The 16,938-nt window shown below is 48.3% G+C and overlaps 1 protein-coding gene across 1 annotated transcript; it reads left to right on the top strand.

The window, feature by feature from the left end:
* The first annotated feature begins 1,421 nt into the window (after positions 1–1,421).
* Positions 1,422–4,970, top strand: Atp6v0e2 (ATPase H+ transporting V0 subunit e2). Its single transcript, XM_021164648.2, has 4 exons — positions 1,422–1,659; positions 3,111–3,158; positions 3,725–3,851; positions 4,112–4,970. Exons 1-3 carry the CDS (start codon positions 1,556–1,558, stop codon positions 3,816–3,818), a joined length of 246 nt encoding a protein of 81 aa, XP_021020307.1. The 5' UTR covers positions 1,422–1,555; the 3' UTR covers positions 3,819–3,851; positions 4,112–4,970.
* The last annotated feature ends 11,968 nt before the right edge of the window (positions 4,971–16,938 follow it).

Below are 16,938 nucleotides of genomic sequence, written 5' to 3'. Positions count from 1 at the left end.
CTTTCTCCCGTAGTCCCAGCGAGACCTCTCTGAGGAAGTGGCAGCAGGATGGCACAGCTGGGGTTAAGTGTGAGTCAGCGTCCTGACTCAAAGAAGTGACCCCAGTAGGGTAAGAACACTGAAGCCCTGCAGCTCAGGCAAGGGCAGTGGGATACCGCTGCTTGCAGAGTGATACAACACTGTTAACTGGATCTAGAATCACCTAGGAAACAAATCTCTGGGCATGCCTGTCTTTGGTTGAGATGGAAGACACACTGTGGGTAGCTGATCCTATGGGTTAAACAGGGAGCAAGCTGAGCACCAGGGTTCATCTCTCTTTGCTTCCTGACTGTGGATGCAGTGTGACTGACTGCCCCAGTGTCTTCCCCACCATGGTGAAATTAGAGCCAAAATGAACCCTTCCTTAAGTTTATTTTGTCAGAACAATGAGAGAATTTATCTATACAGGAGAACCCAGAGACTGTGTTCCTGCTGTCACCTTAATCTTTCCCTGCAGCAGAAACTACTAGACCACAGCTCAGGGGACCGGCTACAGAAAATCCAGGAAGTATACCTGTGGGAAAAAACAATGTCAGAGTCCATTATGAAGATGGATGGACAGAGTACCAGTGTTGGCTATTGCCTGTCAAGTTCTGTGAGCAAGGCTAACTACCTGCCTGGGCCATCCTGTTGTGGAATTTTCCTGAGAGGCCTTCCATGACGACTTTCCAATCTGGACTTAGTGTAAGATAGGCCTTTATCTTTCTTCTTCATACAGATAACTGGATACGCAGCATTTAAGTTTGCACAGGTAGGCTTGGAGGTCGTTCCCAGGGAAACATAAGATCTGTCCCCAGCTGCGGCACACCTCCTTTCAAGAATCACTACTGTGCTGACGTGGTTTCCCCCTCCAGGTCCCACCCGGACTGCAGCCCTTCAGGAGTGGCTGGCCTCAAGGGTCCCAAGTCTTGCTATGTTCCACACAGATCGCCTGAACCCCTACCATAGAGGAAGAATAGTCTAACTACTGTAGCCTGATCCAGAAGCTGGGCATCTCCAAGGTTCAGTGAAGCAATGAGCTCTGCACAGGACTGCAAGCTTCACTTCGCTGAGGGGAGGTTTTAGCTCTGGCCAAGTTTGTGGCCTCTCAGCTCCACGAAGTCCTCTGGTCGAAACCCCTGTGGTCCCCACAAAGTCTCCGTTCTGGTTAGGGTCTCCTCCAATCCTGTCCCCAGCCACCTTGGGCTGCAAGTGACCTGCCACTTCATAGCGAGAATAAGAAAGGAAAGCGCAAACCCAAGCCTAGAATCACCTGCAAATTCGGAGCAAACCCGACTCAGCCAATCAAGGGAAAGGTTCCTCGGAAGTCCCGCCCTTGGTTCTGCGTGACAGCGGCGAGCAGGCTGCGCTCCCAGCGGACGCTGTTCAGGGATGCGCGAGCGCAGATTCGCTTGGTCCAGGGCCTTCCCGGCTGGGATACCATTGCGCATGCGCACAGCCCTCTGCCGGGACTTGCACCTGCTTAGAGAGTCTGCCTTTCGATCTGATACCCTACCTGAGCATCGCGCACCCAGCCATGACAGCCCATTCCTTTGCCCTCCCTGTCATCATCTTCACCACATTCTGGGGCCTCATCGGCATCGCTGGGCCCTGGTTCGTGCCCAAAGGACCCAATCGCGGGTAAGAAAGGCGAGCAGGCCTCGATTCCCTGCAGACGCTTCCCTGTCCCCTAGCTGGGTTCACCCATTAACACTGGGTCCCCAGCTTGCTACCCTGCAATTCATGCCCTCACAGAGACGCCCCTACATGACTTCTTCCAGATCTCTGCACCTGGGCTGGGGCAGCCAGGAAACAGGCTAGAGGGCTGGGTGAACGGATAGATTCAGAATTCAGGGCAAGCAGGTGGCTAAAGGTCACCCACACCCATGCAGTCGGTAAAGGCTGCATATGGACACTCCTTGCTTATTCTTGTGTGACATTGGGCAAATGCCAGGCCTCAGTTTCTTCACTGAGGAAAATAGGGGCTCTGGCAACACCTGCTTTATAAGGCTGGTGTGAGGTCTGCCCTAAGCAATGTCCTGGGCATGCTGTGTTTGTATACTGGATGATTTTAGCTGCCTTCATTTTCGGAAGGTTCCTAGCAGATTTTCTGCACCACATGACAGCCCCTTCTCCCGTTAGCCTCTCAAGTCACGAAAGCCTCACACTTTGCCCTTTGTCCATTTTCTCAGCACTGACAATCCACTGTACAGCCAGGAGTGGTCCCAGCCGCCTTGTAGTGTTAAGGGAGGGCTGGGGCACTAATCCGTTCAGCACCACCTTGAAGTGCTTAGGCTCTGCCTTGGATTAGACTTAGCCTAAACTGGAGGCATAGACGGATGGGCATCGCCTTTATTCCTACAAATGTGAAGCTGCCTGGAGAGATTGCTAGACAGAGCACCTTCTGCTTCCAGAGGACCAGAATCTGGTACCCATATTGAGAGACTCACAACTGTTTTAACTATGGCTCCAGGAGATCTAAGGCTTCAGGAGATCTAGGGCCCTTTCTGGCTTTTGGAAGCCAGCACACAAGTGTGTACACACACACACACACACACACACACACACACACACACACACACACGATTTAAACTGGACTTAACTTTGTAATCACCCTCCATGTCATCTCTTCTGGAAGTCCTGGTGAGCTCCTTCTTGTCCCTTTAGCTGTGTTGTAAGATTCTCTCTCTCTGATTTCCTGAGTGGATCCAAAGCCCCTGCTTTTTTTTTTTTTTTTTTTAATAACAGTACAGCCTCTGTCAACAGTGGCTGTGCCCTTGCTTCTTGCCTTGTACTGTGGTCTTTTGTTTTCTTTGATGTTGCTGGATGAATTTTGAGGCCATCCTCTGGTGGGCGGCCACAGATGGAGTGTGGGCAAGCCTTCTCCAGCATACAGATGGAGAGGTGTTTGCTGATGGAGAAGGGAGAGATTTACAACACAGTTTGGATGTAGACAACCTTGTAATTCTTACTTGGAGTGGACCCCAGCATCCTGGAGATGCTGGTGTTCAGGTAGCACCAGGAGGGCTGACACAGGGAACTGTTTTTCTGGCCCTGTGTACCAATGCACTTTTCCTTCTTTGCTGTTCCAGGGTGATCATCACCATGCTGGTAGCTACTGCTGTCTGCTGTTACCTCTTGTGAGTATTGCCTTCCCCAAGAGCTGGGAGCTATGGTGACCACTAGTTGGGTCTGATTCTGCCTCAGTTGACAGTTGCAGTTTGTGGTGCCCCCAGCTGAGCTGTGAGATACATAAGTTGTGGACCAGTTCAGTAGTATCTGCTCCTAACTGGGCATCAGAATCCTCCAGATTGGTTGTTCAAACACAGTTTTCATGCTCTACTCTAGACTCAGTCATACAGAAGTCAGGGCGTCATCATACTGCTAACAAGTGCTGGGTATTTGTAATAGAGCCAGTGTAACCACTAGGGGGCAGCAGAGTGTGTGTGACAGAGCTGGGGTGGCTTCTTAAGGCCCAAGGACACCCTCACCCTGGGTCCAGCCCCAGCTCAGGGACATTATATACCTAGAGAAAATAAAATAAACTCATATCAAAATCCACAAATCCTGAACCCATTCCCTGTACCAACTAGGACACAGACCCTGCCATGCTCTTTGAAAGAGAGTAGCCGAGTCCTCCCTTGGTATGTTGGGTATGGTGGGTCCCTCTGTGTCCAGTACCCCTCTCACTCTGCTATCCTGGCAGCTGGCTCATCGCCATCTTGGCCCAACTGAACCCCCTGTTTGGGCCACAACTGAAGAATGAGACCATCTGGTACGTGCGTTTCCTGTGGGAGTGACCCCTGGGGTGATCAGCTGGCTTCTGGCCTCAGGTATGAAGGGAAGGACTGACTTGAGAGCGAACTGAGGGGCCTGTGGTGGGGGGAAGGGGATCAGGGCCACCACAGGGGCTTCCTCTGGACTCAGGGATTAGTTTATTTAGCAAGGGGAATGAAAGGCAATGCTAGTAGTCTGAAGAGCTTTCCAAGGAACGGTGTGGGGGTGGGGGGTTGTGGGGTGAGTCAGGGCAGGGGCGGGGCGGGGGAGGTGAAGGCTGTCTCAGTGGTAATTCTTAATGGTATGTGCTTTTCAGATGCTCTGCTGTGAATGGTGAATGGCCCAGCCTTGATGTCCCTGGAGACCCTGCATTCCCTCTGGCCCCACCCATCAGTATGACCGTCCTGTGATCTCCTGCCAGCGTGCTGTGGGATCCATACCCCCCAGAGCCAACCTGGTTTCAGTTTCTGGTTTCAGTTTCCCCTGTGTTCCCAGCTATTAGTGACCCTCCATGTTGGGCAAGCCCCGTGCTCAGTCAGGCCACAGTGGGAGCTTACCTGAGCTTAAATCCCCACACTTGGCACTTCCCTCTTTCTTCCAAGCAGATCCTGGCCAAGGAGCTGGACCTGCTGGTATCTGTTTTCATCCAGGGAGCAGAAGGCAGGACTCATCCCAGTCCCTGAAAGGACTTGAGTCGTTGTGGAGAAGGGACATGTGGCCCAAAATCTCTTGACTTTTCAACTCTGTCTCCACCGTGTTGAAATATTGAGTCAGGGTCACAGGCCTCCTCCAGCTCTGAAGTGAATTATATCCATTTAGTCTCTGACACTTGTAGATGTGACATTCCTGGAGATGCTGATGTCCTCAAGAAGCAGTCACACCAAAAACCCAGCACAGCCAGGATCAAAGCCTCCATGTTTAGCCTTTAGCAGCAGGGAAATCCCTTGGCATGGGAGGCAGGTAGTGTGTCTTTGGAATGTTCTAGTCACTTTCCTCTCCCTCTGTAGATAAGATCGCCCACTCCCTGGTACCTGTCAGTTGGGGTACAACCCTTTTTGCCACTCTTCATTGGGTTGTGGTGGGGCAGATCCCAGTACCATTGAAGAGATTTGGAGTTGAGGTTGGGGGACAGACAAAGGTGACATTTCTGGGGTACTACTAGCACTATGCCTCCCTGGTTTTTGGGACCCTCTGTCCCTAAGCTCACTCATATGGCTCTGTGCCAAGCACAGCGAGACAGAAAATGTAAATGACAGAGGATCAGCCCAGGGCATTCCTCCAGCCCATGCCCTCACCTCTCTGAGAGGGTGAGTAGGGCATTCTTGCCTGAGTTGCCAGGACTTGCTAGGACAGAGGCCTACACAATCCATGGCTCCTAACCAGTGGCTGTTTGAGTTCCCAGGGGAAGAAAGCCCAGTCTTGATTATCTATTGACTATTTATTTGGTCTCCCTCCCCTTCTAGGGGGATCGTTTGGGGAGTGGCAGCAGAATGCACTGTAGCTCAGATTGCTGGGCATTAGGTGTGCTGGTGGCTCAGATCTGCGGCTGGGGCTTCTGTGAGCAACCCATCCCGTCCTACCCTGACTCCTGAAGCCTTCCTGTGGGGGTGGGGCATGGTGAGCATGACTCGTGTTGAAAAGCTGATTCCTGTCTAATAAATCATGGTGATGCAAGATTGGTTTAGTAGCCAAACGTCTGGCCTCTGCTCAATTTGCCAGCTGCCACATGGTTTTGGTTTGTCTCTTTGTCCCCTCTGCTCAGATGTTTTCTGTTTACTGGTAGCTCTGGGGATAGGAAAAGGGGCTGCTCTTCTGGGACTTGGCACCGAGGACCCTCACACTTTCTTGAGATCTGGGGGAGAGTTTGGCTCTGCCCTGTGCATAGCCCAGTATCTGTGCAATAGGAGGAAGACCAAGGCTTATTCAAGTGGCACCTTAACCACTAACCTTTGCTCTCTGATCTTCCCTGATCCTGGGTGTAGGGGACCATTTCTTTAGTACTTCCTACTGGAACCCAGCCAGACCCAGCCTGCTGCATGCCTGTTGTCTGGGCTTAGGTCTGAGGTGCCTAAGATCCGATTTGGCCCGAGCAGGGGGCTAGAGGTGGCTTCTCTGCAATAGCTGCTTTCTCCTTCCAGCTGTTGTTTTGGACTTGGAACGTCTTGGTGCTGGTTTGACAGCAGTCCTTTGGGTGATACCTGATATATGTGTCTGTGACCAGAAGTCATTGTGCTCCCAGCAGCAGCCTCTGTCCTTGGAGGGTGAAGACTGAAGAAATACTCCCCGGGTAGCCTTTGGCCTGCTCAGGCCTGGCAGCAGCTCACTTTCTGTGACTTTCTCTAGTGTCCTTTCTTCTGCACATCCATTGGTTCCATTTAGAGCTGCAGAGACAAAGAATGCCCTGCTATGGTTAGGAGACAGCTATAGAAACAAAGATACTGCTACTATTGGTTCCCACAGTGTATAGCATGCTCAAGCCATTCTCAGAGAAGTCAGCGAGCTGTGGAGATAGAGGAAGGCTTTGACCCAGGCACTGGCTTACGGGGGTCCAGGATGGAGACTATATGTGTCAGGCACAGAACAAGCTGTTTAAAGCAAGTGCTCATGGAAAGACCCTCACAGGGTCTAGAGATTTCATGGAGTCCCTCTGGCCTCTGGCTGTACATGAGCTTGGAGAAAGCTATGAGGTCTCAAGCAGAGGATTTATCTGAGCTGGGAAGTTCCACTCAGGCCCATGTTAGTCATAGACTCTAACACAGCAGGGCCAGGAGTGAGGGCAGAGAGTATGTGCCTACTCACCCTCTGGTAAGATTAGGTCCCCTACACCTTTGCCAAGATCTATGTTCTATCAAGGCGTTTCCCTCCACGCTCAAGGTGAGAATATGCAGGACTAGCAGGGGCTTCATCAAAACCTCACAACAGTTGACCTGTGAAGTGACTCGGTGAGTGAAGGCACTTACTGTGAAGTGTGATTCTCATAATGGAAGAACCATGTCCTGCAAGTTGTCCTCTGACCCTCACATGTCCACTATGGCACCCAGCCACCCAGCCACATGCATGCGCATGCACACACACACATACACACATAGATACATGCATGTGCATGCACACACACGGAGATACATGCATGTGCATGCACACACATAGAGATGCATGCATGTGCATGCACACACACACACACAGAGACATGCATGTGCATGTACACAAACACACACACACACACACACACAGATGCCATGGACCACCCAGTGCGGGCTCTCCTTCCGTGAGAGAATCAGGGTCTCGGTACTCAGGTAGGTAAGGATTCGGCGCAGTGCCAGACACAAACACGAGAGGTTTGAAGCTGCTGCGATTTGCTTTACCTTCAGCTGAGGTTATGTACACTCTAATCAGGAACACAGTTTTGGGCTACAGGCCACTACATGGAGCATCTCACGCTCCAAAGATAAACACTAACAAGTTTTTAACCAGAAGAATAAAACAGGAAGCAGCTCTTGGGAACCCTCCTGGTACCCAGACAGTGGTCAGCCTAGGCTTAGCATTCTGCCAGCCAAAGGCTTACACAATACAGTCAGAAGTTTAACTTTAACTTATACCAACTTCACAATCCTATGGGCCTTCTGGCCAATTTGGAAATGTTGTGACTGCTTCTACAAAACTCTCTTTAGAGAACAGGCTCTTATGATTTCTCCAAAAGCTCTGTATTTGTCTTATGATTGCTCTCTGACCTCTCTTTGTCATCACACACCAAGGAGGCCTTGCTCTGGCAAGTCACTCCATAAAATTTAATGTATAGTATAAAATTCTCTCTCTATTAATATTTACCCATCTATCTCCATCCTCATCACAGGCCCCTGTATAAGGTAAAGGTCCTGCAGTTGTTCTTAACTTATAGGGCCCCTCATATATAGGAGGGGCCCACCATCTGCCTCTAATTAAATACTGTTTCCTTCCACCAACTATTCTTACAGGAATGCCTAGCTCATTCTTACTAATCTCTTGCTCATCGTGAATGGGACTTTTAGGCCCCCTTAAAGCTTGAACTCTATGATTATCAACATCACCTGGATTTTCTACAAATGATTCCTGTTGCTGCAATGCATTAATCACATCCCCAAATACTTTATCCTTGATTAATCATGGTAATGATTTTATCAGAATCAGCAATAAGGGCCAAGAAAGCCACGAAGAAGAAGGAAAGAGCACACATCACCCCACCGCAAATAGCAATTGCTGAGCCTGTGCAAGTTTTATGAACTCCACCAGAGTTGGTGTGGCACACAGAGATACATGCATGTGCATACACACAGAGAAATACATGCACACACACACACTAAAATATATAGAGAAGACTGGTCATTAAAGCTACAACATAGATTTCATTTAAGAACCTCTCTAGAGAAGGCTCTGAACTCTAATCACATTTTTTCCGCTAGGGAGAGAACATTTCAGAGAGAATAAGGGAGTCGGGAGAGGTATGACCAGGGGATCAAATCAAATAAGGAAAAAGGAAGGTCAGGATTTCAGAAGGCTATTAAGTCAGGTGTGGTAGCACACACCTATAATCCCAGCACTCAGGAGACAGTCATAAGGATAATGGCTGTATGGCCAGTCTGGACTATTTAAACCCCGTGACATGGAAACTTCTAGTTCTTTGGAAAGTTGGTTATCCCAAATGGTGTTTTGCTGGGGTACACAGGTGAAAGGATGTCTTGCTAAGGCAAACCCATGAAAGACTGTTTTCCCGATATTTGGCTATAGCAGACACATACAAGAACTCTTGATGAAGGAGTATAAATACCCACAGACAGTGGGAGACTGGCACTGAGCTTTGGTTTGCTTCACCTTGATGTTCTTCACTAAAGACACGCATGTATTGGTTCACCTTACATAGTGTTGTTGAGCTCAACTTGTGATAACTCGGACATTGAGAGAAACTCGCCCAAGAGCTGCTCATGAGGTTCCTGAGGTAGCTTGTTGCTTCTGTGGCCTCACCTCAGGCTGGTTGGTGAGCCTGGTAGTTGAACTACAGTTGCCTGGTGTCTGCTGAAAGCTCCTGGTTCCTGCCTGGTGTCTGCCTGTCTAGAGGACTGGTCTGCAGCTGCTGAATTGTATTTGGTGTTTGCTATGGGACTGAACTGCTCACCCCTAAAGAACAGATCCATTCCCCCCATCTCCTAATAACTTTTCTCTCCCACTACATCTGCTGGGTAGAGGAGAAGTTGAAGCCTTATTAAAAACCGGTTGCGAAAAATTTGTGCCTACCACCCTGTCTCACAAAACAAGGTCCAGAGAGGCCCTCAGTGGCAGAATACTTGCCACATGTGCACAAGATTAGGTTTTATGCCCAGCACCACATACACAGACAGTCAGTGTGAATGAAACAAGGCTGTGTTGTTGTTGGCTTGTGATGAGAGAAGTTAGGTCTTTGCTCTCCCAGAGGTTGAGAGAGGTCATGTCCTCTGTGATGAGGGAATTTCTTTCTTTCTTTCTTTCTTTCTTTCTTTCTTTCTTTCTTTCTTTCTTTCTTTCTTTCTTTCTTTCTTTCTTTCTTTCTTCCTTCCTTCCTTCCTTCCTTCCTTCCTTCCTTCCTTCCTTTCTTTCTTTCTTTCTTTCTTTCTTTCTTTTTTTTTTTTTTTTTGAGACAGGATTTCTCTGTGTAGCCCTGGCTGTCCTGGAACTCACTCTGTATAACCAGGCTGGCCTCAAACTCAGAAATTCACCTGTCTCTGCCTCCCGAGTGTTGGGATTAAAGGCGTGAGCCACCATGCCCGGCTCAATGAGAGCATTTCTGATGAACACTCTTCAGGTCCTTGCAAGTGACACTGGTAGGTTACTGGAGATGCACATATGCAGACATCTTGGAAACAGGAGGGATTTACTGCTGTAACGGTTCTTAGTGGATGTCAGGAATGCTGACACTAAAGGCAGCAGGAGCATAAGGATTAGGGCTTGTTCACATGGGCTTCGACCACTTTGCTTCCGCCCTGAAGGACAACATGCGTGGCTTCAGGTCTGTGCAGAAAAGCAAGCCCCATGCCCCCCCCCCCAAATAGCCTTCCTCATAGGTAAAAATCTGAGGCTGAGATCTGCCTTCCCAGCTTCCTGCCTGAGGGTAGGAGTGGTCCACAGGACTTGGCCTTGGGCTTCCGAGGGGCTGTGCTGAGGTTGCTCCTGTTTCTGCTCCCTGTGGGGGAGGTAGAGGTCATCATAGGCTCACAGACTGTCCCTAGATTAAAGATATTCACAAAGGGGCTGTGGTGTAGGATACAGTAGTTCTGAGCCATGGCAGGGCCAAAATGGGAAAAGTTGGAATAGAGACCATCAATCATACCTATTAGAAAGCCTATTAGAGAGACAGAGGTGGCCTGAACAAATTTAAGCCTCACATGGCCAGCAGAGGGCAGTGTGTGTGTGTGTGTGTGTGTGTGTGTGTGTGTGTGTGTGTGTTTGTGCGCGCGCAGGGGGCACATCTCCAGAAAGATAGTCCAATACATGCAATACTTGAGGGGTTGCTGATAATCAAGATCAGGGCTTTATCAATGGCTTTGAGCAGAAGTAGTGATGGTTCTTCAGCCCATACCACACCCGCTTGAAACATCCTTGTTTAATAACAATGCTGGCTGATGTTTACGGAGCAGGACCTGCAGATCTGATACTGCTCAGGAGACCAAAAGGCAGAAAGCTAAGGGGCCGCAGCATTATTGCCCTTGTTCCAGGCCTCCTTACAACCTCCTGTGACATTGTGTTTCAGCATCACAGAACTGGGACAGTCCAACTGTTGGCAGGGACACCCATGGACCCAGGTTCTCACTAGGTAAAGTAGGGGCTGTTTTTGTTCCCCCAGAAGCTGTGACATGTGGATTGCAGGTGATTTTGTTTGTTTCTCCCCCCCCCCCAATTGCTGAAAAATCTGGAAGTGTGAGAGGCTGACTGTGAGTCCTCGTGGGTGTGGCTGTCTCCGAAGGCTCCCTGCCTGAGTGACTTCACTGTTTATGAAACTCTGGGTTTCTGGGAACATGGTAAGTTGGCAGAGGCTCCTGTTCCGTTCAACTTGTAACATCAGAAAAGTGGGAGCAGATGACTGCTGTGTGAATTCAGGCCACACTCTGGTTAACGAGTCTCTCCCTGGGGAGACGTTGGGAACACTTGGAGCATTCCAGTAAGACAAAAAAAAGTGTAATCGAGAGGCCTTGTGTAAACATGGCAACTAGTTATTAACAACATATTGATTCCTAGAAAATTGGTGGGTGCAGATTTGAAGCAGTCTCACCTCCACAGGATGTTTGTGTGCTAATACATCTATTAACTAGCTTAGGTTAGCCATTCCACAATGTGTGCACATTCCAAAACATGGCACTCTGAAAAAAAAGAGTTGTTATATCACATTCCCATGTGTGTGTGTGCCCGTGCATACCACAGGATGCATGTGGAGGTCAGAGGTTACATTTCAGGAGTTGGCTATCTTATATCTGACCAAGCTCGGGTCATCAAGTTTGGCAGCAAGTGCCTTTACCCACTAAATATCTGCAGGCCCAGACACTACATTTTAAAACCAGACCTAGATCCTAAGAGCTCTGGTGCCAAATGAGGTCCTCTAGAATCTCAGCTGGGTTTTCTGGCCTTGAAGGAATGAAGTTTTCCCTAGGTGATCAGACGGATTGTAGGGCTTTGGTGAGTAAGTAGTGGGTGAGTTCCTGGATAGTTCTGACTCTACCCACAAGACAACATCAGGCTACCTTTCCCTGCTTCTGCTTAGGACACTATAACTGTATCTAGTTACTCTAAAATGTCCCCTGGGGAAGTCTTCTCCTGTCCCCACCCCTCCCTCTCTCACACACAGTGGGCAGCAAAACTTTAGAACATTGGCTCACCAGCAGTGTTTAAGTTTCGCCTTTGCCCTAGAGCTCTGTGAAAAGGCTGTGGAACCCAAGGAAAGGAGACAGCCGAGGGTGTTTGTCACCTTCTGTCTGGCCATTCTGGCGGAAAGGAAGCACCAATGCAGGCACCAGGGCACCTCTGTGTTGACCCCACATTCAAGATAAAAGGCCATGGTAGCAGCTCAGGTCTTGTTCTCTCTGGGAAGCTCAGAGCACTGCTCCCGACAAAGGTATGGCATATTTTGGGGTGCAAACTCCTCACTTCCCCATCCATGTCTTCTCAGGCAGGAGACCCTGGCCGCTGTGCATTCTCAGGTGTCACCGACGATGACCCAAGGCATCAATCTTCACCTTTGTCTGCACAATCAATTCAGCAAATAGACTTTGTCTCCCCAAGCTCTGTCCCACTCCAACCAAGTCTCCCAAGAGAAAACTGTGGGCAGGCGCCAGCACCAGTGCCAGCTCCAGGACATACTGAGTTCCAGCCTCATCAATGTGGTAATAGTAGCTCACTCTTCACAGAGATGTGACCCGGAACTGAGAAAGTGAACCCAAATGCCTGGTCAGTCAATCACTGGCAGCTACCCATCACATTATTTTAACATGTTAGTGTTTTAAATTTTGTGCTACATCAGATTCTGCCAGGATCTCAGCTCACTGATCTTGCTGACCCACCTGACAAAGGAAATACTAGCAGCTCAAGTGCTGTAGAAAGAACCACCCAAGAGTTCAGTGCTGAAACGCAGTCTGCATTTCTGTGTCTGTGGTGTCTGGAATTTCTAAATGTGTGATTATATTACTTTCTGTTGCTGTGATAAAATACCAACACCAGAATGCAACCTAATGGGAGAAAAGAGTATCTTTTGGCTTATGGTTCCAGAGGGATAGTCCATCATGGTGGGGAAGACCTGGAGGCGGAAGCAGGAAGCTAGCTGATCACATCTTCATCCACACACAGGAAGCAGAAAGAGAGGAGGGGTGGGCAGAAAGTGGGACCAGGCTACTATAAAACCTTCAAACCCACCTCTGCTTCCTCCAGCAAGGCTCCACGTCCTTTTTTTTTTTTTCCAGGCCCAAAGATTTATTTATTATACGTAGCTGGGCGGTGGTGGTGCACGCCTTTAATCCCAGCACTTGGGAGGCAGAAGCAGGCAGATTTCTGAGTTCGAGGCCAGCCTGGTCTACAGAGTGAGTTCTAGGACAGCCAGGGCTATACAGAAAAACCCTGTCTCAAAAAAAAAAAAAAAAAAAGAAAGAAAGAAAGAAAAAACAAAACAAATATATGTAAATACACTGCAGCTGTCTTTAGATGCACAAGAAGAGGGCGTCGGGTGGTTGTGAACTACCATGTGGTTGCTGGGATTTGAACTCAGGACCTTTGGAAGAGCCATCTCGCCAGCCCAAGGCTCCACCTCCTAAAAGCTCTATAACCTCCCTAAACAGTGCCATCAAATTGGGACAAATGTTCAATCCATGAGCCTCTGGGGGGCATTTTTTATTCAAACCACATCGACGTTCTCAAGTGCTTTGGGAGGGCAGAAGGGAGGGAGTGGGCACTGATTAGTGCTGATTGTGTAGTTCTTTGGAAAAATAAACATGTTAAAAAAAAACCCAGGATAGTCCTAGCTATCTGTGAAGGGGGTTGCTGAGAGAGCTGTTGATGCTTTCAGTTATAGAAGTATGATGCATTTAAGGTGGATGTGTTCCTGTAGTTAGCTCTGACATGTAGGAAGCAGAGGCAGGAGGATGGTAAGTTCCAAGCCAGCCTGGGCTACATCTTGGAGTACAAGACATGCATCTTGTCTACCTCTTAAAAAAAAGTCTAGTCTTGGTACATACTTGCAATCCTGGCATTCAGTAGACAGAGGCAGGGGGACTGTTGCAAGTTAAAGGCCAGCCTGGTTTATAGAAAGTTCCAAAACAGTCAGGGCAATAAAATAAGACTCTGTTTCAATACACACACACACACACACACACACACAAAGCACGCACACAAAGCACGCACACATGCATGTATGCACACATGTAGTGTGATAAATTTATACTTTTCAAGGCTTGTTGTTTGCATATGACCATTAGAAAACTTAATGGGATTTAATACAATGGAAGAAAATAAGAGTCCAGAAATAATACAACCTAGAGTTAGGGGCATGTCTAACCAAATCCACGAGAGGAAGGAGAGGAGGCTGTCAGTAATGTCTGAATCCCAGAGGTAGAGTCACTGCCAGTGGATCATGAGATTCAACAAGTTAAATGAACCTACAGACATACTAAAAGGAAACAGGAGGCTGTAAAAAAAATATTGTGTAGTAGAGGAGATAACTAAGCAATGGTGGGGATGGGAAGAATCCAGACACTATGGAAATTAAGTTGAAATTTAACATTAATTATAATGTGAAATGTCATGGTGATTCTGTCCCCTTCTTCTCTGTGTCCCCACCTGTGCAACTCTTAAGTGCCCTGTGTCCAACCATTGGCTTTTGTCATTTTTATTGATCGATCAAAAACCAATTGGGGACAAGGACCTTTAGCATCTGGACATGCAGATTCTCAACTGAATCAAAGCCTTAGAACCAGCCTCCAACATACGACGGGCTGGTGGCTCATAAACAAAAGGCATTTATTTCTTACAGTTTTAGAGTCTAGAAAGTCCAAGATCAAAGGGCTAGCAGATTTGGTGTCCAGTGAGGGTCTGGATTTCTCCTTTATAAACAGTGACTTCTAACATGTTTGTTGTGGTGAAGAACAAGCTAAACTCTCCAGGTCTCTTTATGTAGGGCATTAAATGCACTCAAAAATTATATTTTCAAGACAATCACCTCCTAAAGGCCTCATCATATAATAGTAAAAATTTCAAGAATGGTTGCTGGGGAGAGGCACAAGCATCCATCCCATAGCAATACCAGATAGTTCCAGCTACACAAGAGACCAGAAGCTGGGCATCGTGGTGCATGCGTTTAATCCCAGCACTTTGGGAGCCAGAGGCAGAAGGATCTCTGTGATTTCAAGTCTAGCCTGGTCTACACAGTGAGTTTCAGGACATCCAGAGCTACATAGTAAGACCCTGTCTCAAAAAAAAAAAAAACCCCAAAAGCCAAAACAAACAAAACCAAAAAGGAAAAGAGGAGGAGAGAAAGAGAGAGACTAGAAAAATTTAATCTAATCCTTAATAACGAGATTACCAGTTAATTGGGGGATATGGTGGGGAGTTAGCTGGAAAGCATCATGGCCCATATTTTGACTGTAGTGGTTATACAGATCCATTTGGATAAATTTGTCAAAACTTGCTGAAGTGCACACTTGGGAAATTAGAGCATCTATCAGATCTAGATTACACTTTAAAAAGAACAGTGCTGGAGACCTAGCCCTCGTGATGTGTATGTGATCCAGCCCTTCACCTGGGCAAACCGGAGAGCTGGCCCTGGCAGTGCAGGTGCAGGAGAGCTGGCCCTGGCAGTGCAGGTGCAGGAGAGCTGGCCCTGGCAGTGCAGGTGCAGGAGAGCTGGCCCTGGCAGTGCAGGTGCAGGAGAGCTGGCCCTGGCAGTGCAGGTGCAGGAGAGCTGGCCCTGGCAGTGCAGGTGCAGGAGAGCTGGCCCTGGCAGTGCAGGTGCAGGAGAGCTGGCCCTGGCAGTGCAGGTGCAGGAGAGCTGGCCCTGGCAGTGCAGGTGCAGGAGAGCTGGCCCTGGCAGTGCAGGTGCAGGAGAGCTGGCCCTGGCAGTGCAGGTGCAGGAGAGCTGGCCCTGGCAGTGCAGGTGCAGGAGAGCTGGCCCTGGCAGTGCAGGTGCAGGAGAGCTGGCCCTGGCAGTGCAGGTGCAGGAGAGCTGGCCCTGGCAGTGCAGGTGCAGGAGAGCTGGCCCTGGCAGTGCAGGTGCAGGAGAGCTGGTGGGCTGATCAACCCAGCTACCTCCGAGGCCTAGACCCAAGGCTTTGAGTTGGCCCAACCCAACATCTACCCATCTCTGAAGGGGCTGCTCTTACAGGACCAAAGCAGCAGGATCTCCATCCTGACCATGTAGCAGAAGCCAGGGGACTCGAACCTGAGCAACATTTGCAAGTAAAGATGTGTGGACAAACCAGTACACAGTGTGGCACACCGTGATGCACTGCTGCTTCCACCAGGAGATCTTTTTCTTATTTTTCATTTTCATTATTTTTTTTGGTTTTCTTTCAAGGGCAGATATGGAGATAAGTGGGATTGGGGTGTATGCTGTGAAATGTACAAATCAATAAAAAGTTTAAAAAAATAAAAGAAGAGTGGGGAGGAGGAGGAGGAGGAGGAGTACAGACAGGTATTTCTGTAGGGACAGACAACAAGAACAGAGAAGAAAGCTGTAAGTACAGACATTGGGACTAGGAGTAAATCAGGTACACTGCACAGAAGGAAGGGCCAGAACAAACTAGCAGGGAAATAGCAGACTGTGGGAGAATTGGGCTTCTAAATAGAAAAAAAAAAAAAAAAAAAAAAAAAAAAGGACAAATTATCTACCTCAGACCACACACAAAAGTAAAGTTTGTTTAGGGGGCAGGGTTAAAGACCTAACTTGCAGAAGCAAAATATCACAAAGTCTAACGTAAAGCATGAAGGGTTGGTGTCGACAGGAGAAACGTGTCTAAACGGGTTTCAGAGTGACTGTTTGCAGTTTAATCACTTGGTCCTTTCCTATTCATGGACTCCATTCCCCCTTCTGGGCTTTACATCTCCCACTGTCCTAGCCTGACAGGATTTGAGTATGCCCTCTCTCCCCTACGGCAACACCCACTGTCATGCTGGTGAGAGGATGGAGCCCAGGATCTCACATGTAGTAAATGCCTGCCATCAAAATCTTTTAGCTATTGCAGGTGGGTAGTTCCTTCTTGAATAGTTTTCCTTCCTGTCTTAGGTATTTTAACAAGTTTTCCTTGGCATTCTTAACATTTCTTACCATAACATGCTCTGTGTCTTCCCTGTGTTGTGGAGAAATGAACACTCCACTTTTGAAATAAGTGCTAATTCCACCTAGCGAAAGTAATGACCACCAACTCAAATTTTCTGGTTGAATTAAGCAAGCTGTCTCCCTAAAGTGGGGTTTGAGAGAACAGCTCTGAACATAGGAAAAATGAGGTTTATTTTTTAGTAGCCCCAAAACTTCAAAGATAGGGGATTCCAAGGATTTTTGGTTACATAGAAACTTGCCAGAACATCTCAAAATTATTTGGCAGAGCATCATATATTATCAGCGTGGAGGTCTGGGTATAGGGTGTGGAAAAATTCCAGAAAAGGATC

This window comes from Mus caroli, unplaced genomic scaffold (genome assembly GCF_978045245.1).
Source record: "Mus caroli unplaced genomic scaffold, Mus_caroli_1 scaffold_7, whole genome shotgun sequence".
NCBI classification, from domain to species: Eukaryota; Metazoa; Chordata; class Mammalia; order Rodentia; family Muridae; genus Mus; species Mus caroli.
Note: the sequence above shows the minus strand (reverse complement) of the source record. Positions and strands in the feature narration are given on the sequence as shown.

Coding starts and splice junctions, on each gene's coding strand:
- Atp6v0e2 (XM_021164648.2), top strand. CDS start 1,556: ATGACAGCCCATTCCTTTGCCCTCCCTGTCATCATCTTCACCACATTC. Junction 1,660..3,110: donor CCCAAAGGACCCAATCGCGG/GTAAGAAAGGCG, acceptor TTGCTGTTCCAG/GGTGATCATCACCATGCTGG. Junction 3,159..3,724: donor GCTGTCTGCTGTTACCTCTT/GTGAGTATTGCC, acceptor CTATCCTGGCAG/CTGGCTCATCGCCATCTTGG.